Source organism: Populus trichocarpa, chromosome 16 (genome assembly GCF_000002775.5).
Source record: "Populus trichocarpa isolate Nisqually-1 chromosome 16, P.trichocarpa_v4.1, whole genome shotgun sequence".
Classification (NCBI taxonomy): Eukaryota; Viridiplantae; Streptophyta; class Magnoliopsida; order Malpighiales; family Salicaceae; genus Populus; species Populus trichocarpa.
Window position 1 is genome coordinate 1659870 of NC_037300.2, and position 21884 is coordinate 1681753.

The following is a 21884-nucleotide window of genomic DNA, read 5'->3' on the forward strand; positions in this document are numbered from 1 at the left end:
TAAAATAAATAAAAAAAGAAAATTTACTTTGGATGCTGAGCTATCTCGAAACCAAATATAATAACACAGTAAAAGGTCAGAAATGGAGGGCTGTACTTGATTGTACAATCTTGTTCTTTTCTGCTTTGACTGACTACGACTTGCCTCTACCTCCCCACCACATCAAAGACTTTTTGACTTTCTTTGCCGTGTCGTGTAAATGAACAACCACGTGTCCTCATCAACACCTTCTAGGTTAGTCGTCCTCCCGTAAATCACCCCTGAGAATCCAACGGTTGACAGCTAATGTTGACCAGCGCCTGAGAGGAGGTTCGGAGGATAGAGCCTGTATGGCTCGACGGTGAGCTGCATTAAAGATGATGAGAATCCTATCTATATTTTTGAACTTTCATCGAAGATTATGGTGATCATAGCTCCCAAATCTTCGATGGGACTTCCCTGATGTGGATCTATTTAATATTTTATAATTTGTAACGAAAATCCTTGATTGATAACACTTGTAGATGTTTAATGCAAAAATCATTGCATTGTAGCTCAAAATCTTTACATGCTTTCTTCTAGAATCTAGGAATAATTTCTCTAAATTGAAATCCATCTCGAAAAGGATAATTTATCCTTTTTACTGTGATTCCACGACCGGTTTATGTATATATTTGGTTGGAATGCCATAATAATCTGTAGAATATATTAAATATGATTCATTTAACACATCAATTTATATTAAACACTTGCTTGAATAATTTTAAAGTTCATTTTTTACATGTTAATTAGATTATATGTCAATCAAGATTAATTGTTTTTTTAAATAATCTTAAATTAATACATATTCTTAACATCAATTTAATACATTTAGATAAATAATTTATTTACACTTAAATACAATATATAAGAGTTAAGAAAAAACAGATATTTAAACACAATACCTATCATAGTTGTTAAAATTGTGCAAACTTAGCATGTGGCCTCAAAGAACTAAAGACTTAACTTGATCCGGGTAGATAAATCAAATAAGACATTAACTTGTTTGTTGATTTTTGATGATTTTTAATGAATTAATTGATCGTTTATATTTAATTTAATTCCAGTCAATTTAATACTTGTATTACTTTAAGAAAAATATAAAAATCAAAACAAAATCATTTTAATAAATATTATTTATCTAACTCACAAGCTAAATTTCAAGTAGAGTTTGAGAGTTTATTAATGGATTAAAGTGTGTTTGGGGACGCGGTGCAAATCACGTGCCCAAAAAATTTGAATTTTTTTGCTTAAAATAATTTTTTTATGTTTTCGGATCGTTTTGATGTGCTAATGTCAAAAATAATTTTTTAAAAATAAAAAAACTTTATTTTGATGTATTTTTAAGTAAAAACACTTTAAAACACCAACACCACTACAATTTCAATTAGCTCTAAACGTGTTTGAGAGTGTGGTTGCGATTACTTTTTACTTGGAAATATATCAAAGTAATATTATTTTATTTTTTAAAAATTATTTTTAATATCAGCGCATCAAAATGATATAAAAACACTAAAAAAAAATTAATTTAAAAAAAATAAAAAAATTAATTTTTTTTAAAAAAGAGTACTTTAAATAATTTACTTTGAAATAAATGGTCACTCATTAGGTATAGAAATCAAGAGATATTAAAGAGGGAGAGAGAGGGACAGAGCACAATCATAGGAACTTGCAGCAGCAAGCAGGCAAGTGGGAGAAGTTGTTGACCGAAAAAAGTGGATCGCTTTTCGAGAGAGAATCAGGAGTTTACCAACGACTGACGTGTCAGTTGACTTTGGTCTGTCTCTGTCAATCTGCAGCAGTGTTAAATAACCATACTTTATTGTTTTCCATTTTCCCTTACATTATTGTCCTCATCACTTACCTCATGCTTCCCTTCGCATCTCGTCATCAACTTTTATTACATATTCTGCCCAACCAGCCAAGTACAGCCGAATCGCTTAGTAATTATTTTTTAAAATATTTTTAAAATAAATTTTAAATGAATTTTAATAACCATACAAATCAAAATCCATAACATGTTAAAGAAATTCATTTTCTTACGTAATTTTCTGAATCCATTTTCTTACGTAATTTTCTTGAATTGTTTTTCTTTGACTAGAAATGCTGGGTGAGGGTGATATTTTTTGAAGAAAGAAATTCATCTTGAAGCTACATTGTTATAATAATAGCAATAATAATAATAATAAATTAATCGCAAGATATATGTGTTAATGTATGAGAAAACACGTTGAATTATATTGTAAAACTATTCAAATAATTTTATTTTAGCATAACATTTTTTTCTCACGAATCAATGATTTTTTTATTCATTCTAAGAGATCATAATTTTATTTATGAGAATTAAAAAAATAAAAAATCCAATAAATCTAAGTGGTTATATATATATATATATATATAACCACCTTATTGGCGATTAATTTACATTTGTGGACTAAGGATGAGGTGCAAGGCAGGAGGACTCTTGAGTATTGAATAGAAGACAGCACATAAACTGGATTTTGCCTCAATGTTGATAAACAGGCCCACAGCCCAACGTGATGGACCATTCCGCTGACCTAGGGGAGCCTACTGCCATTTCAGGTGCTACTTGCTAACTATGCTAATAACCATAGTCGAGAATCATGAAATCTCTCAAGTGCTACTTGCTTCAAGAAAGGAGGGGGAAAATCTGAAGTTTCAATTCTCATGTAATTTATGTGGAGGGTTAATCCTACAATGGACAATGGTCATTTCATACAAATATAAGAAAAAAGAACAAAAGAAAGAAAAAGGCATGAATGATTTGGGACTTGGCTTAAATTGGCAGCAAGGAAACCTTTTGTTGTTTTCAATCTTGTACTTGATATCCATAGGGAAGATTGAGCTGGCACCTAACGAGCATTCAATCTAAGAAAAGGGTTCTAACCAACACTTTTGCGAATCACAAACACACAAGAGGTAAGGGCAAAAGGGTTCGTGAACCAGGTTCCATACACTTGAACAGTTCAATGTGACAAGACTCTTGAATTATGCAGATCCAAGTAAAAATTGTTTCAACGTGTAGAACCCCAGATGTTTTCTTCAAATTCATCTCTTTTCTGTGCATTTCACCTGAGAAACAACAAGCTTGGGGGTTTAATGAAGGCACTCTCGTTAGAATACATGTTAACAATGAGTGGATATAAAGGCTTCCTCAATCCATAGTTATAGTTTTTAGCTAGCTTGACATATCCCACCACTATTCTAGACTTGTAAAGTTGCTCACTGCCAATGAGCTAGTAGCAGAACCGGCATTGTCCTCCCTCTCTTAGAGATCCCTCGTTAGAGCCTCTTAACAAAAAAGTGTTGTACACTGCAAACTTTTTAAATGCAAATTTCCTGCTATTATTTCTATTACATGAGCTATTGCACTGAAGGCACCGTAGGAGAATGTTCAGAATCAAATGCTATGGGAATACCGATCTTATGGCTCTCGAGGCAACTCTAGTTAGCAATCCTTTGGATCTAAACAATCTTGCAATCCTAAAAGAATCATCTTCTAAAACACTTAAATCATATCAAACCCAATAAAAAAACACCGTGATTAATTAGGTATAGAAAGCACTAATTAGGTATAGAAAGCACGGGAAAACCAATCTTCATGGTAAGTTTTGTGGTTTCTCAGAAAATAACGTACCTATTTTGGGAGAACCTCTTTGTGAGCTTTGAATGAGAGAATCACATTCCAGACTAAAGCAATAACATTAGCAGCAAGAACCTGAAATTGGTTTTTAAGTGAACGGATATTGGAACACAGTAGCCAAAATCGCTAGCAAAAGTTACAATGATTGTCAACATGAATATTATAGCAAAATTTAACACTAACTTGACTCTCTATAACAGCTTCGGAGGTGAATGGTAATGGTACCAAACCTAAATATGGCCAGCACGTGCTGTGCAGATAAATGTAGGAACACTCTACCACTTCACCATCAGACAACTCAATTTGGTCACAATTTTAGCTCATTTCTGGCATTGTATCAGATGTCCGAAGCAAGTAGGGAATGCAAAGCTGTTCCCCTTTTACTACTTCAAAGTTTTTTTTTTTTTTTTCAAACCAACACTTCAAAGTTATCTAACCATGTAAGACATGTAACATGCTAACAACCACAAATGTATAGACACATGATGCTCATTCAAACCTGAAATTGCTGTGGGACAAAACGGAAGTTCAGAAATTGAAATGGTATCCACAGTTGCCAATTTGCAAGAACAGCAGAAAACCATTCCTGCAGAAAAAGAATATTAAGAAAAGTTAACGCTGAACAATCCTTCCAACTGACTGTGTTCAGTGGTTTATAGACATAGAAGCCACAGAAAGAACAGAAAGGGATGCCCCTAAGTCTTTAACACAACCTGCTGAAGCTTAGGTATGACTTGTGATGGCCTTCCCTCCAGCGTCACCAATGTTGACAAGAAAACTCCAATGAATATAGGAGAAAAAACAAACTGCAATTATTTTAGAATACATAGAACATATTTAGCTCAGCAGCACAGATGTTGTCATGAAAATTATGAAAGTCAACTATGAAAAATTTGGCGTCACCTGATCAGCTAAAAGGCGCAAGAATGCACCTGATGCTCCGGGTACTGTTACCATTTTACTCAAATATAAGTACCTAAGAAACACCAGGTCAAGTAATGAAAAATTAGCAGGATCCTATAAAAGCAGGTGTGTTTTCATTTTTTTTAAGCAAATTCTGGTTGACAAGATAAGCATATGCATTGGAGTACAGTAGACACCAAAACAATTTGGTGGCTAAGAAACATAAACCAGTGCATCATTAGTATTTAGTCAAACAGATTGGATCATCCAAACTTCAGGCAAACAAAAATACATAAACCAGTGCAGCATTAGTATTTAGTCAAACAGAATGGATCATCCAGACTTCAGGTAAACAAAAATACAGAGTCATGTTTGAAGGGTAGAACTTCAACTGCAAATATTGAGGCAAAAAAGTTTTAGGCTGTTATTTTCACGAATGGCTTCTCACATGCGTTAATTTAAACTCTACTCACTAACCTTCTCATGCTTGCAAAACCAAAATATGAAAAGTCTGAAGGATTACCAGATATGCAATGTAGGACCCACCAGTACCAGCCCCAAGAGTGTAAACAAGAAAGTTCTTTTAAGGTCTAGGGATGGAACTTGATCAATCACAAGCTGAGGCAGAAAAGGCAAAGATTTAGAAAAGTTATACATGAAATGGTCTATAACAAGAGCATGTATTAAAAATAGCTTAATTACTACAATTGAACATGGCAAGGAGTTCTTAGAAGATGCCATAGCGTAACCAGGACACACACACACACACACACATGAGAGCATATAAATGAAAAATTGGGCCATCGTTTCCTAATTCAAGGTGACACCAATGTTAGTAAAACTTGAGTTTGAACACTCTGCAGTTCAAAAAAATAAAAAGTTCGGATGTTCTTACAGGCACTTCAGACCACCCTAAAGGATAATTCAGTGACATTTATTTATTTCATATCATTAATTTTTTTTTATATGGGGGGGGGGGGGGTGTGGGCGCTGGAAATCAATTGTTTTCTCAAAGACTGTTCACACCTTGTTTGGAGGCATTCAGAAAAGAGATAGATCATTCAAAAACCATAAATGCAAAACCAAAGTTGCCAAAATTCCACAAATTGATGAAGTTGAACTACCATATAGATATCATAAAGTTTATAGATCAATACTTAGACCAACAGTTTCAGTTCATGACACATCCATAGGTCGCTAAATAAAGCATAAACCACTCATCTTAGAGATCAAATGAATGGAAATCAATACAAAGAACAAACACTCACGACATATATATGAACAGAAAAAACCCAAAATAAGTAAAACGTGGAAGAGAGATGCACATTTCGCTAACATCTGTTGCCATAGCCTGTAAAATTACCTGGCAGATCAAGTCTCCCATAAGAGTCAATATCGCAGAAGTTACAGCTTTAGTCAACACAGGGTAGTTTGCAAGAAGATTCAAATACCTGCAATAACATATAACTCGATTTGAGCTAAAAGTGATCTTGTTTTTAAATCGGTTATTGGTGAGAGATTATATCACAAATTGCAGGAGAAAAAAAAAAATTCAATGCAGACAAAGATGACAAATAGGGTACAGCATGTACATACAAAAAAGATTCCATACTCCCATAGATTTCCACTTTAGGAGGAGTTAAGAAATATCTGATTAAACATTTTTATTGCATTCCCAAGACAACAAAATAGAATTTTACATGCTATCAAACACCAATGTGAAAAAAAAGCTTGCTACGCAGCATGAACCAGAAAGAACTAAAATCACCAACAGCGTAAAAACTGAACAGATTAGCAAAACTGACAATTCATGATTACCATGAAAGGAAGGACCAGTTACTATTTCCACCAGAACCACTACTAGCACCACTACCTTCACCTCCACCACCAGCAGAGCCTCCAACCCCACCAGAACCACCAGAGCCACCATCAGAAACAGCCAAGAGACGAGATTGATCAACACCCAATTGCCTATATCCCTTTCTAGTACCATCCAAGTCCTTAAACACAGCTCCATGACTATAATTTAAAGAATTTGAAAACAGAGTAGAAGAAGAACAGGCCCTGAATCCAGTTATCTGAACAGGGTTCAAGGAAAGCTGAGTTCTTTGGCTAGAATGAGAAGTGGGTTTGCATGAAAAACCCGCAAAACAGTATAACAATGGAGTCTTACGAGTGAGAGATACTGGGTTTGGCACCATTTTTACTTTGAATGGAAAAAATGCCCTTCAGGGTTTAAAGGTAGTGTTTTTTTTTTTCTTTTTTTGAAGATCAGGTTTTGTCACGGGTAGGGTTTTTGGCTACTGGAGGCCAGGGCAGTGGAAAAGGCTTTGGCTGTAGCAGCAAGTGTGTGACACACTTGCAGCTTAACTCTTTCGTGCCTCTGCTTTTGTTTGTTTTGTTGACGTAGGGGAATTGAAAAGGTTAAAGGTGATTGCTACAAGGTTAACCTTAATGTGGCCCCTAATGTATTACCTCTAGTGTAAAATGAGTCTCAAACATTTTGATTTTATCAATTTTATCCCAATCTAATCAATATTAGATAATGCAACTCTTTCGGGGGTGTTTGAAAGTGTGGTTCCGGTTGTTTTTCAAAGTGTTTTTCATTCGAAAATGCATTAAAATAATATTTTTTTATTTTTAAAAAATTAATTTTGATATCAGCGCATCAAAATGATTTGAAAACACCAAAAAAATATTAATTTGAAACAAAAAAAAATATAAAAAAAAATTCATTTTTTTTAAAAACACTTTTAAAATACAAAAATAGTAGTTAAAAAAATTGATTGACTTAAGGTCTCTTCATATGATAAAGCCACAAAGTTCAGATTATTGAGAAGCAAATTTGACTTGCGCGCACACAAATACAAAAAAGAAAAGCAATGTGATCCTAAAAGGTAGTTCAACTGATCAAATCTTGAGTTTGTTTTTCAATAGTCACGAGTTCGAGTCCCTTCAGAGCCACTGGAGACTTACATGATCGTTAACTTCAAGGCTTGTGGGATTAGTCAAGGTGCATGCAAGATGACCCGATCACCTATATTAATTAAAAAAAAAGAAAAAAAAAGAAAAGCAGTGTAAGTACTGCTAGTTGATATATCTTACGGTCTCCATTAATTTCTCGGTGTTTCTCATGAATTCAATCTTCGTAAAGTCTAGCCAGGATTTCAACCATGTCGATCCTTTCTTCCGGTGATTCATTTGAAAATTGCAGAGCCCACTACATTATTGATGTGGCACATTGCTCCTTATTTGCTGAATAGCCATCTCTTCGATTCATCTGGTTGCTATCCACAATTTCAGTTACTGAATCAGGCAATGATTCATTGACCATAAGAATCTTATGTCGCTTATAGCGTTTTCTTTTTTTAATTCAAAACTTGAGTTAACTCTAGTAAATTCAGGTTAATCCATTCTAGGTTAGAGGGTCTTGACAGGAGCTCCGATAGCAATATTTTTGAAATAAAGTTGGGATTAACGCCTCTTCAAATGGTCATGCAACGGTTAAAGTTTAGATTATTGACAAGAAAATATAACTTACACAGCCGGAAAATGGAAGGGGCAGTGAGGTACTGGAAGGTACTAGGAGTTAATGTTTCTTATGTCAATCGTCTCTCAGGTTCTCTCAAGAACTCCACTTTGATCTTCTGAAGCCTTGCCAGGATATCGAGTGTGTTGATCCTTTCTTCAGGTGATTCATAAGTACATTGCAAAGCCAACTTCCATTATAGATGTGACACAGTGCTCCTTATTTACTGAATATCCATCTCTTCTATTCTGCATGTTGCTATCTACAATGTCAATTACAGAATCAGGCAAGGATTCTTTCACCAATCTCTTTAGGCTCATTTCTCCCTCAAACATTTCATCAGCAGGCTTTTTTCGCGTGAATATTTCCATCAACATGATCCCAAAGCTGTAGACATCAATCTTGGTGGACACAAGACCATCCAGTCCATATTCTGCACAAGATATTTAGAATGTCATAGGATGTGATTTATCAAATATTTGGAAGAACAAGCATCACCTGGTGCCATATACCCTATCGTGGCAAGGGTCTTGGTTTGTGCAATGGATTCGCTTTCACCTAAGAGTTTTGCTATGCCGAAATCACATCCGTGCGCAACCATGTCCTCATCTAGTAACACATTGATACACAGAGCCATAACTTCCAACGCCCAGCAGATTACTCTCATGAAATTCATTTGTTGAACGCAGAAGTTCAAAGTTTGAAATTCTTCTCTGGATTGCTGTCAATGGCACGGGTTGTGGAACTGAAAAGATATATATCACTCACAAAAGCCAACACGGTAATAAACTGAACGGAAAATCCACAAGTATGAATATTTTTAAAATTGATAATCGAGTTCCAATTCCCAGAACAAGAATTTAAATAGCTTGTCCTAATAGAAAATAGAAATAGCATAGAATCTGAAATTAATACTAAAATAAAAGGAAAAGATAATTAGAAAAGCTAAAATTTTGAAATAGAAACAATTGAGGCGATTTTGGAGATTTAGATCACAAAAAAAGACTTAAAGGAGGATTTTGACCTAAAAAATAGTTTCCGGTGGCCTTCACACTTTATATTGAAGTGCCTTTTTGATCAGTATGATTTGAACTAATTAAATACCTAGATCAAAAGGTTATCGGCTCATGCGTGTTTGTCCTTTCAAACTATCTTATTGGCATTTGCAGATTGCATGTCAAATCTTTAGACACAGCTCATCACTGTAGTTTTAAGAATTTAGTACAGAATCACACAGAATAACTGGCCCTGAATCAAGTCATTTAATAGAAAGTTCTTAGGTTCATATTGTTAGTTAGTGGAGACAAACAATGTCCCACCATATGCAAGTGGGAATACCTAATCTCCCACTTGGCACATGGTGGAGGACACAAAGTGGAGGCAACGGTGGGCATCAATCATGCCCCTTCAATCATCAATTGTATATGTATAGCTGTGTGTGTATGAAGAACATAGAGAGCAGCGTGAGAAACACAGTGAGAAGAGAGAACAGAGAAGAATAGAGAGAGCTTGAGAGAGTAGAGTTGAGTTGAGAGAGTTTTATCTCCTCCTCCTTTGTTTGTATTGTTTGTAAGCTTCATTAATACAAACCAGTAGCTCCGTGGAGTAGGCAAGTTGCCGAACCACGTAAATTGTGTGTGATTGAGTTCTGGAAATATCCCAACAACTGGTATCAGAGCTTGTTCTTGACAAAGAGGGTGTTTGATCCAAACTCAAAAATCAAAGTTCTCCAAACGTGTTTTTTGAACATACCATCGTGTAGAGGACAACCAGAAGAATCCACTGTTGAAAACCCGGCGAAGAACCGACGTCCTGCATGCCCGCACGCGCCCACACGCGCCGACGTCCAGACTGCCCACGCGCACCAACGCGCCGTACGCGCGCCACGCTCCATCTTCGCCCGGATTCTGCAAAACGGGTCGGGCTGACCCGCCACATCATCACATCCGTACGGTCAACGTCCGCGTCACCTGCCACGTCACCTGCCACGTCACCTATGAGTTTTGTTCCGATGTCGCAGAAGCTGATATTCTGACACGTGGCTACATCATAACCGTTGAGGGGTTTTTGATCCAGTACGACGCAGGATCTAATCAGTTGACACGTGGTTAAATCAGGACCACTATTGAGTATTGATCCAGTGTGACTCAGGCCATCATCTGCTGACACGTGGCTTCATCATAACCGTTACGGAGTTTTGATACGGTGTGACGCAGGACCTAATCTGCTGACACGTGGTTTCATCAGAACCGCTACTGAGGTTTTGATCCGGTGCGACGCAGGCGATACTCTGGTTGACACGCGGCTGCATCTGCACCGTCCGTTAATCCAAAACTTTGATTGCTAAAAGCTGAGCCATCCGAAGTCCGATTGGGGTGATCTCAGTGTCATTTCCAAGGTTTTCGGCTGTTCCGGACACATCTGTAAGGTCAGATTTGGGAAATTCGAATCGAAGAAGTAGTAAAAATGGCAGATGAAATAAAAGCAGCTGGAATTGAAAAATTTGACGGGACAGATTTTGGATACTGGAAAATGCAAATTGAGGATTATCTATATGGGAAGAAACTTCATCTTCCCTTGTTGGGGAGCAAACCAGAAAATATACAAGAAGAAGATTGGCTACTTCTTGATAGACAAGTTCTGGGCATTGTCCGGTTATCCTTATCAAGAAGAGTTGCTCACAATGTTACGAAAGAAAGATCCACTGCAAGATTGATGGAAGCCTTGTCTGGGATGTATGAGAAGCCATCAGCAAATAATAAAGTGCACCTGATGAAAAAGTTGTTCAACTTGAAGATGGTCGAAAACACTTCTGTGACACAACACCTCAATAACTTTAATACCATCACAAATCAATTATCATCTGTTGAGATTGAGTTTGATGATGAGATTCGTGCACTCATTTTGCTAGCTTCACTTCCAAGCAGTTGGGAAGGCATGAGGACAGCCGTGAGCAATTCAGCTGGAAAATCCAAACTGAAGTATGATGACATTCGAGACTTGATTTTGGCTGAAGAAGTGCGAAGGAAAGACTCGGGTGAAAGTTCAAGCTCAGGATCAGCTCTCAACATCAACACTCGAGGGAGGAGACATGATAGAGGCTTATCCAGAGGCAGATCAAAATCAAGATATAGAAGTAAAAGCAAGTTTGGACCCAGAAAGCAGGTTGAATGTTGGAATTGTGGCAAACCTGGTCATTTCATGAGGAATTGCACAAAACCGAAAAAACCTGAAGCTGACTCTGCAAACGCTACCACAAATGAGGTGCAAGATGCTTTGATTCTTGCTGTGCATAGTCCTGTTGATGATTGGGTTCTTGATTCTGGTGCTTCATTTCACTGTACACCACACCATGAAATGATGCAAAACTATATTGCTGGAGATCACGGTGTAGTCTATCTGGCCGATGGACAACCATTGGATATTGTGGGTTTAGGAGATGTACAAATCAAGACAATGAATGGATCTATATGGAACTTGCAAAATGTAAGGCATGTTCCTGATCTAAAGAAGAAGCTGATCTCGGTCGGACAACTTGATGATAGTGGTCATTCAATCCTTTTTTCTGGAGGTATGTGGAAGGTATCAAAGGGAGCAATGGTTTTGGCTCGTGGAAAGAAAACCGGCACCCTGTATATGACCACAAGATTTGCAGACATTATTGCCTCTACTGAAGCAGAAAATCAAGCACATCTATGGCACTGTAGACTCGGCCATATGAGTCAAAAGGGGATGAAGATACTTCAGTCGAAGGGAAAGCTGGCAGAATTAAAAAATGTCGATCTAGACATTTGTGAAAGCTGTGTTCTTGGAAAACAGAAAAAGCTCAGTTTCTTGAAGGTTGGCAGGACCTTAAGACCAAGAAAGCTAGAGCTGGTACACACAGATTTATGGGGACCGTCTCCAGTAGCATCTCTTGGAGGTTCTCGGTATTACGTGACTTTCATTGATGATTTCAGCAGGAAGGTATGGGTTTACTTTCTGAAAAATAAATCTGATGTGTTTGAAACATTCAAGAAGTGGAAGGCTATGGTTGAGACTGAATCAGGTCTGAAGTTGAAATGCTTGAGATCCGATAACGGAGGAGAATACATTGATGGAGGTTTCAAAGAGTATTGTGCTGTTAATGGTATCAGAATGGAAAAGACCGTTCCAGGCACACCGCAACAGAATGGCGTTGCTGAACGGATGAACAGGACCATCAATGAACGAGCTAGAAGCATGAGGTTGCATTCAGGGTTACCTCAAACATTCTGGGCCGAGGCAGTTCATACCGCAGTTTACTTGATCAACCGTGGACCATCAGTTCCTTTGGAGTTCAGACTGCCCGAGGAAGTATGGAGAGGAAAAGAGGTACAACTCTCTCATTTAAAGGTCTTTGGGTGTGTTTCCTATGTTCATATAGATTCTGATGCTCGCAACAAGTTGGATGCCAAATCCAAGAAATGTTTCTTCATCGGCTATGGAGATGAAGAATTTGGATATCGGTTCTGGGATGATCAGAATAGAAAGATTATCAGAAGCAGGAACGTGATCTTCAATAAGAAAGTTCTGTACAAAGCCAGATCAAGTGCAGAAACAGATAAGGCTGATTCAGATACAAGTCCACAAGGATCTGAATTCATAAGATTAGAAGGCCTTCCCGATGTTACTGAGCAGAACAACAATCAAGAGCCTTTACAAGAAGACTCAAGCATATCTGTACCCACTACTACACAAGAAGAAGCGGAGCAAATTGAACCAGCTGTTCGCAGGTCTTCGAGGACGATAAAGCCCCCGCAACGGTTCACACTTTTACTGAATTACATTTTGTTGACAGATGGTGGTGAACCGCTAACTTATGAAGAATCCTTACAAGATGGAAACTCAAGCAAGTGGGAGTTAGCCATGAAGGATGAGATGAGTTCGTTGCTGAAGAACAAGACTTGGGAGCTAACCACACTGCCTGAAGGAAAGAAGGCTTTACAAAACAAGTGGGTTTACAGAGTGAAGACTGAGCATGACGGAAGTAAACGGTTCAAGGCAAGACTTGTTGTCAAAGGGTTTCAACAAAAGAAAGGCATTGACTACTCTGAGATATTTTCTCCAGTTGTGAAGCTCACAACAATCAGAGTTGTTCTGGGGATAGTAGCTGCAGAAAATTTACATCTTGAACAGTTAGATGTAAAAACAGCATTCCTTCATGGTGACTTGGAGGAAGATATTTACATGCAACAGCCAGAGGGGTTTGCAATGCAAGGAAAGGAGAATCAAGTCTGCAAGCTACAGAAAAGCCTATACGGTTTGAAGCAAGCTCCAAGACAGTGGTACAAGAAGTTTGACAACTTCATGTGCAGTTCCGGGTATACAAGATGCCAAGCTGATCATTGTTGCTATGTCAAACATTTTGACAACTCCTACATCATTCTACTATTATATGTAGATGATATGTTGATTGCAGGATCCAGCATTGAGGAGATTGATAAGCTGAAACAGCAGTTGTCAAAACAGTTTGAAATGAAGGATCTGGGAGCTGCTAAACAAATACTTGGCATGAGAATCTTCAGAGATAAAGACAAAGGCGTACTAAAGCTTTCACAAACAGAGTATGTCAAGAAGGTTCTCAGCAGGTTTAGTATGGATAATACTAAACCAGTAAGTACACCACTGGGGAATCATTTCAAGCTCAGCAAAGATCAGTCACCAAAAACTGAGCAAGAATGTGGATACATGGATAAGATTCCATACGCCTCAGCTATCGGCTCTTTGATGTATGCTATGGTCTGTACCAGACCAGACATTGCCCATGCAGTGGGAGTTGTAAGCCGATATATGAGCAATCCTGGAAAGCAGCATTGGGAGGCGGTCAAATGGATCATGAGATACTTAAAAGGTTCCTCGAAAACTTGTCTCAGTTTCACAGCTGGTGGTTTGAAACTTGAAGGTTTTGTAGATGCTGATCTAGCAGGAGATGTTGATAGCAGAAAGAGCACTACAGGATATGTTTATACTCTAGGAGGTACTGCTGTTTCCTGGAGTTCTACCTTGCAAAAGATCGTTGCTCTTTCAACAACAGAAGCTGAATATGTTGCAGTCTCAGAATCTGCAAAAGAGATAGTATGGTTGCAGAGTTTCCTGAAGGAATTGGGCAAGTTGAATGGAAAAGGTACTTTGTATAGCGACAGTCAAAGTGCAATCTTCCTTGCCAAGAATCCAGCATTTCACTCCAGGACGAAGCATATTCAGATCAAATATCACTTCATCCGACAATTGCTAGACGATGAACAACTGATGCTAGAAAAGGTCTGTGGAAGCAAGAATCCAGCTGACATGTTAACCAAAGGAGTTACACTTGATAAACTGAAGTTGTGTAAAACTTCAGTTGGTCTTCAAGGATAAATGATGATTTCATTGTTTGTCTCCAAGTGGGAGATTGTTAGTTAGTGGAGACAAACAATGTCCCACCATATGCAAGTGGGAATACCTAATCTCCCACTTGGCACATGGTGGAGGACACAAAGTGGAGGCAACGGTGGGCATCAATCATGCCCCTTCAATCATCAATTGTATATGTATAGCTGTGTGTGTATGAAGAACATAGAGAGCAGCGTGAGAAACACAGTGAGAAGAGAGAACAGAGAAGAATAGAGAGAGCTTGAGAGAGTAGAGTTGAGTTGAGAGAGTTTTATCTCCTCCTCCTTTGTTTGTATTGTTTGTAAGCTTCATTAATACAAACCAGTAGCTCCGTGGAGTAGGCAAGTTGCCGAACCACGTAAATTGTGTGTGATTGAGTTCTGGAAATATCCCAACACATATGAACTCTTGTTTCTGCTTTCGGCCTTAGGGATTGCAGAAAAAAGGCCTCAAAGTTATAAATATGGCCTATTAAAGCCCATTATGGTCCCCTGAGAGCTTGATTTAGGAACACGTGCTTGTTTTCTACATGAAAATGAATTAAAGTAGAAGTTGTATGAAAGAAATTTTACCTTGTATAATTATAATAACAATTCATATGTGAACATTCTATTTTAAGACTGGATCAATGTTGGATAATCTTAGTGATGAAAAACTTGATTGAATTGAGATTCAATTAACTAAAAAAAATAAAAATTAAGGCCTCCTCCAATGATAAACTCTAATGATAAAGAGACAAAATTGATGGTATTGACCATCAAATTTAATTCACACAGGAAAATTGGACAGCAATAAACTAGAACAAGTTGATGTATGTTATGGCCTTCGCCTCTCAGAATCTCTCAAGAATTCCGCCTTGATGTTTTTAAGCCTTGCCAAGATTTCAACCATGGCCATCCTCTCTCCAGGTGATTCGTTGACACATTGCAGTGCCAACTCCATTATAGATGTCACACAGTGCTCCTTCTTTACGGAGTAGCCATCTCCTCTATTCAGCATGTTGCTATCCACAATGTCTATTACTGAATCAGGCAACGATTCTTTGACCAATCTCTTCAAGCTCATTTCTCCCTCGAACATTTCATCGGTAGGCCTTTTTCGCGTCAGCATCTCCATTAACATGATTCCAAAGCTATAGACATCAATCTTCGTGGACACGAGTCCGTCCAATCCATATTCTGCAGTTGACAAGAATGTTACAGCGAGGATGTGATTTCCCGAATATTTAAGCTAAAGCAATGAACATATTCTGTTTTAGGGAGAGTACACATTACCTGGTGCCATATACCCTATTGTGGCAAGGGTCCTGGTTTGTGCGAAAGACTCATTTTCACCTAAGAGTTTTGCAATACCAAAATCACATACATGCGCGACCATGTCTTCATCTAGTAACACATTGCTCGGTTTCAAATCACAATGCACCACAGGAGATGGATAACCGTGATGGAGATACTCTAATGCTGATGCAACATCGATCATTATGTTCACTCTTTGAATGATGTCCAAGCAATAGTTGTGGGAGTATAACCATTTCTCCAAGCTTCCTTTAGGCATGTACTCCAGGACTAAGGCTTTGAAGTCAAGATTAGAGCAACTGCAGATAATCTTTACAAGGTTGCGGTGTCTAATGTTGCGCATGATTTCGCACTCTGTGTCAAAACTTCTGAATGCTCTTTGCAATTGCAGATTAAAAATCTTGACAGCTACATTTAGCCCATCTCGAAGCCTCCCTTGATAGACAGAGCCAAAACTCCCTATGCCAAGTAGATTACTCTCATGAAATTCATTCGTTGCATGCAGAAGTTCTAGGTAAGAAATTCTTCTCTGGATAGCTGTCACTGGCAAGGCTTCTGGGATTGGATCTTTTCTGTATCTTCGTCGACATCCCATGACAAGAAAAATGAAAGCCACCACAAGCAGTATAGATGCAACAGTTGGTAAACTGAACCTTAGAAGTCTGGATTTAGTCTTTGAATCTTTACGAGATTCAATGCTGCAAGGTGGGACTTGCAGCCGAGATGGACCGCATAGACCCTTGTTCATAATAAAAGAACGAGCAGTAAAATTTGCGAACGGTCCTCCTCTTGGAATTTCTCCTTGTAGTCCATTAAAAGACACACTGAAAAACTCCAAATATCTAAGTGCCTCTAGTGATTTGGGAATCTCACCAGACAAGTTATTTTGTGATAGATCTAAGAGTTCCAGGCTTACCAAACCACCGAATGCTTCTGGAATGGACCCTTGAAAGCTGTTTTTGGATAATGAAAATCTTATCAAGTTCTGGAGTGAACCTATTGTACTCGGAATATTACCTGACAACTGGTTGCTTGACAAACGAATTCCTATTGCAGCTTCCATTTCTCCAACTTGCGAAGGAAGAGATCCATATAGAAAATTTGAATGCAGATTCAAAATCAAGAGATCCTTTAGGCTCCACAGAGCCATAGGTATGGTAGAACTTAATATATTGAAGTGAAGATAAAGGTTTCTTAGAGACGTGAGATTCCCTATGCAGGAAGGTATCTCTCCAGACAATACGTTATTGTTTAATGTTATGTCAACCAACCTCCTTGCAAGACATATATCAGATGGAATGGAACCATTAAGATTGTTTTTATGAAGATATAGTACTTGAATCTTCCTTAGCCCTCCCACTGTTGTAGGAATAGGTCCCATCAGACTATTCTCTTCCAAACTTAAGACAATTAGGTTGCTCAAGTTGCCAATCTCACCTGGAATATTGCCTTTGAGCTTGCTGGCGTATACATAAAATTTTGTTAGAAAGCTGGATAAATTCCCTACGGAATTGGGCAACATGCCATCTAAAGGGTTGTCCCCAATATGCAATTCTTTCAACTGCCTAGAATTTGTCAAAGAGGTGATGAAGTTGAGTGTCTGACTGGAAGGGTGATTAGTAAAGGAATTGGATTGCAAACTGAGGACTTGCAGCGCTCTCAAATTTCCAAATTCTTGTAGAACATTTCCAGTCATCTTGTTATATGACAAATCAAGTATCTCCAACCTGGACATATTCCCAAGAAAGCGTGGCATTGACCCTGATAACATATTATCACCAACATATAAGCCAATCGGTATGAATTGATGAAATAAACTGAAAACTGAAAGAGAGTGTGTGTGTGTGTGTGTGAGAAAGAGAGAGAGATGGGTAACGATCCGACCTGTTATACCATTTAGATTTAATTGCAGTTCCTCCAAGTTAGGAAGATCAATGCTGTTTTCTTGAGGTATTGATCCTGCCAAAAAAAAAAAAAAAAGTGAGGCGCATAATCTTTCGATGATGATAATGTGTAGGACATTAATATTCTAGTTTATATTAAGTTGGATACACTTGAGAAATTATATTTAAGAAATTGGTTTCTTGATAACATATATATTTGATAAAGTTGGTTTCTTGTATATTTAAGAAATTATAAACATTTTAAAGAAGACTACATAAGAGAAAAATATAAAGCAATAAAATATAAATTAGGATTCTACTTCTATGTATGACCCTTTTTGGTCAAAATTTCTGTCTTTCTTGGTGTTTATTTTCTTCTTATCAGGTTCGGTTTAATAGGAACAATAATCAAACCAATCTAATTTGACACTTAGAATTAGAACAAGGCAAAAGATAATGGCTTTTTGTTTTATCTGAACAAGTAAACTGGGACTTCTTTGATCCAGCATTCTTATGTAATACAAGCTCAAGAATCCTGTTTCCGAATGAATATAGTTTGGTAGATGTTGCAAATAAGGAAAATTAAAAAACTAAACAGAGAGAAACCAAGAACGTATAAATTCTGTGCGATACTGTAGGCTTTCCACAGGAAAATAATGTTACAAAATCTGACCATTTCGATTAGGGATTTAATGACAGGGTTTCTTTATGCACTTATACGACTAGTGCTCTGCTTTCTCTAGAAGCATCTCAAACTATAAACGACTGTGTTCAAGGTGCGAAGAAAGAAGAAAGAAAGCATTGTTTGAATAACATCGTTAATGGGTATATTTGAAGTTAAATTAAAAGTAAGATACATTTATTTTTAGAGTTAAAATTTTATTTAAATTTAATCTTTAATATATATTTTTTAACATACAATATTAACATGAATTAAAAAACAAATAAATAAATGAGAAATTGTGATGAAGCTCGAAATCATTTAAAAAACTATATTCTACATTGAAAATAAACAAAACTTTCAAGTGTTTATAAAGTGAGTGGTTAAAAAGTTAAAACTAAATCTAAATAGCATTCAAGTTTTTAGAGAGAAGATGTTTCAGGCAAAGTGAGCTTTGATCTTTAAAAAATATAGATTTAATTATTGATTTAAAATGATTAATTAAAAGTTGATAATATAAAAATTAATTCTAATTATTATCATAATAAATTTATCAACTTTTTAACTTTCAAAATCCACTATAAAAAGAGAGAGTGAATGAAGAGTTCCTAGAATGTTTTTTAATTTTTATACACTTTTCATCATTTCATATTTTAGTTTTTTTTTCTTTTTATGCTTTGTTTTTTCTTCAAAATCTAGAGCTAACGTCTATTTTGTTAAGAGATATTTGAGTTATATAATTTTTTGTTCAAATACCTTATTTAGAAGTACATCTAAACCAATATAGTATTGTTGAAATCTTGAAAGATATATTGCAAATATCTTAGTTACACAAGTGATAAGTAATAAAATTTTAAGGATAAAAAAATTATCATTGACAACAATAAAAGTTTTATTACTTTAAAATATTTCAACAAGTACATATCCTTTTTTTATTTCAATTTAAACATATATAGTTATTACTATTATTAGTATACTGCTAAAACTTTGATTTTATATCAATTATAATTTTGAATAAATACTTAATATACTACTAGTATTTTTTTATTATTATATCCATATTGAAAATATGTCCAACACAAGTTTTTTTTTTTTTGCATGTTTATATATTAAAAAAATTATATACACTCTAGACTTTCATTGAATTTTTTTTTAATGTTTTGTATATTTTAATGTTATTATAAACTTTAACATCATTACTCACAAATCTTATATATTTATAACTGTGAAAAACAAGCATTACCTGACAGGTTATTGCAACAAATTTGCATGGTTCTTAAAGAAGTCATGTTGAAGATCGATCGAGGCAAATCACCTGCACAATAGCTTAGGATATTAGTAAAAAAGATGATAATCAATGAATAGGTTAGTAAAATATGTTACAAAAATGCATCAAAGACAGTATGTGTCTCTGTGCACATATAGGAACGAGAGACTGCAAACCTGACAACATATTGACACCAAGATTTAGAACCTCAAGCATAGGGAGGAATCCAAGTTCTTCTGGAATAACTCCAGTGAAGTTATTATAAGGCAACCATAATAATTGTAGCTCTCTACATTTGAATAAATCAGATGGGATTTGGCCACTGAGTTGATTAGAGGAAAGCAAAAGCATTTCTAGTCTAGGAAGATGGTCGCACATGTTCTTCGGAAGACTTCCAAATAGGCCGTTAAACATGAGATCAAGGACTTTCAAGGAAGAGATGTTGAAGATTGTGGATGGGATTGTACCTGAAACATATCCATGCATGGTAAAAAAAACCCTTCACATGTTAAGAAATTAAAGTTCATAAAAGGTGATCATTTGGTACCTGTGAGATTATTTCCATCGAATCTTAATTCTTCAAGTCTGTGCAAATTCCCAAAACTTTCGGGTACTATCACTAATGATAACTTATTGGAACCTATATCCATTACTTGCAATCGGCGTAAATTACCTATCTCGCTGGGTAGATCTCCATGGAAACTATTGTTGTAAAGAATCAGATATTGAAGAAAGGACAGGTTTCCAAGTTGTGGAGGAATGGTCCCTAGGAGGCCCATGCTAGAGAGATCCAGCGCTGTGACTCTTTGCCTGCGAAGACTGCAAGAGACTCCCATCCAGTTACAGAAGGAGGTTTTGGAGGACCAGCTGTGAGTTAGCATGTTTTGAGGATCAAAAGTAATGTGATCCTTGAAGGCAAGAAGAGCAGATTGATCAGTGAAGTTACTTGTGGGTATGCTAATGCATTTCTTCGGCAGAGACATTAGCAGCATCGAAACAAGAATAGTGATCCAAACTCTCCCCATGACTTATTTTGTGAGAACATAATAATAAAAATGAAGACTAAGAAAAAGCTTTATAAGCTGATTTTGAATGGCGAGCAAGATCACAAATCCTGTTTTCCTTGAATTAATGATCATGACTTCCATATGGACAGATGCTTCCATAAACGTGGAGAGTCAGAATGCCGTGAAAGACCTTCTCAAAAAAGTCAAAATTAAATAACATGAAGGAACCACCAAGATTGTAATTCCCGTCTAAATATAGTTGGACCATACTATTTGCGAAGTCCTTAACTATATAATTATGTCCTAAATGATAGTTGATTAGATAATTTCACATGAGTATGTTAAATATCTCAGGATAATGTTTCAATATTATATAATTGGACGATCTTTTTTAATTTAAAATCCATGAGAATGTTAAATCCATTATAATAACTCTAAATAAAACAAATTATGAAGCTCAATTTCTAATAAATTCATTTTTTAATAATAAAATTGAGAAAAAATTAATCTAAAAAGGACACACTAAAATGACTTTTCTGAACAAAATTTTGAGAATATCATTAGCAATCTTATAAGGCTTTCCTAATATCTGATTGTTCTAAAATTTAAACCTGAGATATATCAATATGTCAGGAAGCCCCTTATAAAATCTCTGTCCAATCTAATAGTCAGATTAAAAGATATGATTAATACTGTAAAATTAGATATTATTTTTTTAAAAAAAAAAACACCATTTAACTGGAATAGAATAAAACCGGAACATTCCCACCGGAATTTTAACAGAGAATGAGCTGAATTCTAAACAGAATAAAATCTTTTTTTGGTTTATTTTATTTTTTAAACTGAAATAAAATATGCCGGCTATTCCAAACGGAATGAACAAAACGGACATCCTTCTTACAAAAAAGATAAGATTTGACCTATGTGAACCAAAATAAAAGTTTCTTAAAGATCCCTTGACCTTGTTTTGAGGCTTCCACGAGGTCAAAATTCAAGTCGTGTTCAACAGCTCAACTTAGACGCCCACCAACCTATGTGGGAGGAGACCTATCAATTCTCTTATGACACCTAACAAAGACCAGGCTCGTCAGGTGGAAAACAGGAGAAAGGAAAATGGAGGTGAGAAATTAGAAACCTCAAAGCATTTTTCTTTATTAGGCAGAGAAGAGAAAGTAGAGGGGAGAGATATATTAAGAATTGCTCCTTGATCTTTTTAAACCTTGCTAGGATTTCAATCATGTTGATCCTTCCTTCGGGTGACTCA

At 36.4% G+C, this 21884-nt stretch overlaps 4 protein-coding genes across 5 annotated transcripts; all 4 read right to left on the bottom strand.

Annotated features, from left to right (window-relative positions):
• Positions 1-2690: 2690 nt before the first annotated feature.
• Positions 2691-6981, bottom strand: LOC7458901 (protein sym-1). Of its 2 annotated transcripts, none has more exons than XM_024587344.2 (8): positions 6404-6980; positions 5949-6036; positions 5109-5203; positions 4586-4658; positions 4396-4488; positions 4182-4268; positions 3677-3757; positions 2691-3111 (listed from the first exon to the last, which is right to left on the bottom strand). In XM_024587344.2, the coding sequence occupies exons 1-7, from the start codon at positions 6784-6786 to the stop codon at positions 3677-3679; spliced, it is 900 nt and encodes a 299-aa protein (XP_024443112.2). In that variant the 5' UTR covers positions 6787-6980; the 3' UTR covers positions 2691-3111. The 2 variants fall into 2 exon arrangements, with proteins under 2 accessions (XP_024443112.2, XP_024443113.2); XM_024587345.2 differs by lacking the exon at positions 2691-3111 and adding an exon at positions 3135-3522 and having other exon boundaries at positions 6404-6981.
• A 1048-nt stretch (positions 6982-8029) lies between these two features.
• On the bottom strand, positions 8030-9243 carry LOC7464059 (probable LRR receptor-like serine/threonine-protein kinase At3g47570). Its single transcript, XM_024587118.2, has 2 exons — positions 8613-9243; positions 8030-8547 (listed from the first exon to the last, which is right to left on the bottom strand). Exons 1-2 carry the CDS (start codon positions 8788-8790, stop codon positions 8282-8284), a joined length of 444 nt encoding a protein of 147 aa, XP_024442886.2. The 5' UTR covers positions 8791-9243; the 3' UTR covers positions 8030-8281.
• A 5951-nt stretch (positions 9244-15194) lies between these two features.
• Positions 15195-17776, bottom strand: LOC7464060 (receptor kinase-like protein Xa21). Its single transcript, XM_024587655.2, has 3 exons — positions 17687-17776; positions 15782-17563; positions 15195-15685 (listed from the first exon to the last, which is right to left on the bottom strand). The coding sequence occupies exons 2-3, from the start codon at positions 17556-17558 to the stop codon at positions 15324-15326; spliced, it is 2139 nt and encodes a 712-aa protein (XP_024443423.1). The 5' UTR covers positions 17559-17563; positions 17687-17776; the 3' UTR covers positions 15195-15323.
• A 1881-nt stretch (positions 17777-19657) lies between these two features.
• LOC112324539 (probable LRR receptor-like serine/threonine-protein kinase At3g47570) lies at positions 19658-20638 on the bottom strand. Its single transcript, XM_052448130.1, has 3 exons — positions 20161-20638; positions 19747-20080; positions 19658-19661 (listed from the first exon to the last, which is right to left on the bottom strand). Exons 1-3 carry the CDS (start codon positions 20636-20638, stop codon positions 19658-19660), a joined length of 816 nt encoding a protein of 271 aa, XP_052304090.1.
• Positions 20639-21884: the final 1246 nt, after the last annotated feature.

Bases quoted from the DNA above. Each gene is read 5' to 3' on its own strand.
- LOC7458901 (XM_024587344.2), bottom strand. From the start codon at position 6,786: ATGGTGCCAAACCCAGTATCTCTCACTCGTAAGACTCCATTGTTATAC. The intron at 4,659-5,108 runs GTAATCCTTCAG...GGTGTTTCTTAG, and splicing joins GGTCCTACATTGCATATCTG to GTACTTATATTTGAGTAAAA. The intron at 3,758-4,181 runs GTTTGAATGAGC...AACCAATTTCAG, and splicing joins TTGTCCCACAGCAATTTCAG to GTTCTTGCTGCTAATGTTAT.
- LOC7464059 (XM_024587118.2), bottom strand. From the start codon at position 8,790: ATGAATTTCATGAGAGTAATCTGCTGGGCGTTGGAAGTTATGGCTCTG. The intron at 8,548-8,612 runs GTGATGCTTGTT...TATCTTGTGCAG, and splicing joins GATAGGGTATATGGCACCAG to AATATGGACTGGATGGTCTT.
- LOC7464060 (XM_024587655.2), bottom strand. From the start codon at position 17,558: ATGCCACGCTTTCTTGGGAATATGTCCAGGTTGGAGATACTTGATTTG. The intron at 15,686-15,781 runs GTAATGTGTACT...TGTCAACTGCAG, and splicing joins AATAGGGTATATGGCACCAG to AATATGGATTGGACGGACTC.
- LOC112324539 (XM_052448130.1), bottom strand. From the start codon at position 20,638: ATGGGGAGAGTTTGGATCACTATTCTTGTTTCGATGCTGCTAATGTCT. The intron at 20,081-20,160 runs GTACCAAATGAT...GATATGTTTCAG, and splicing joins CGATGGAAATAATCTCACAG to GTACAATCCCATCCACAATC.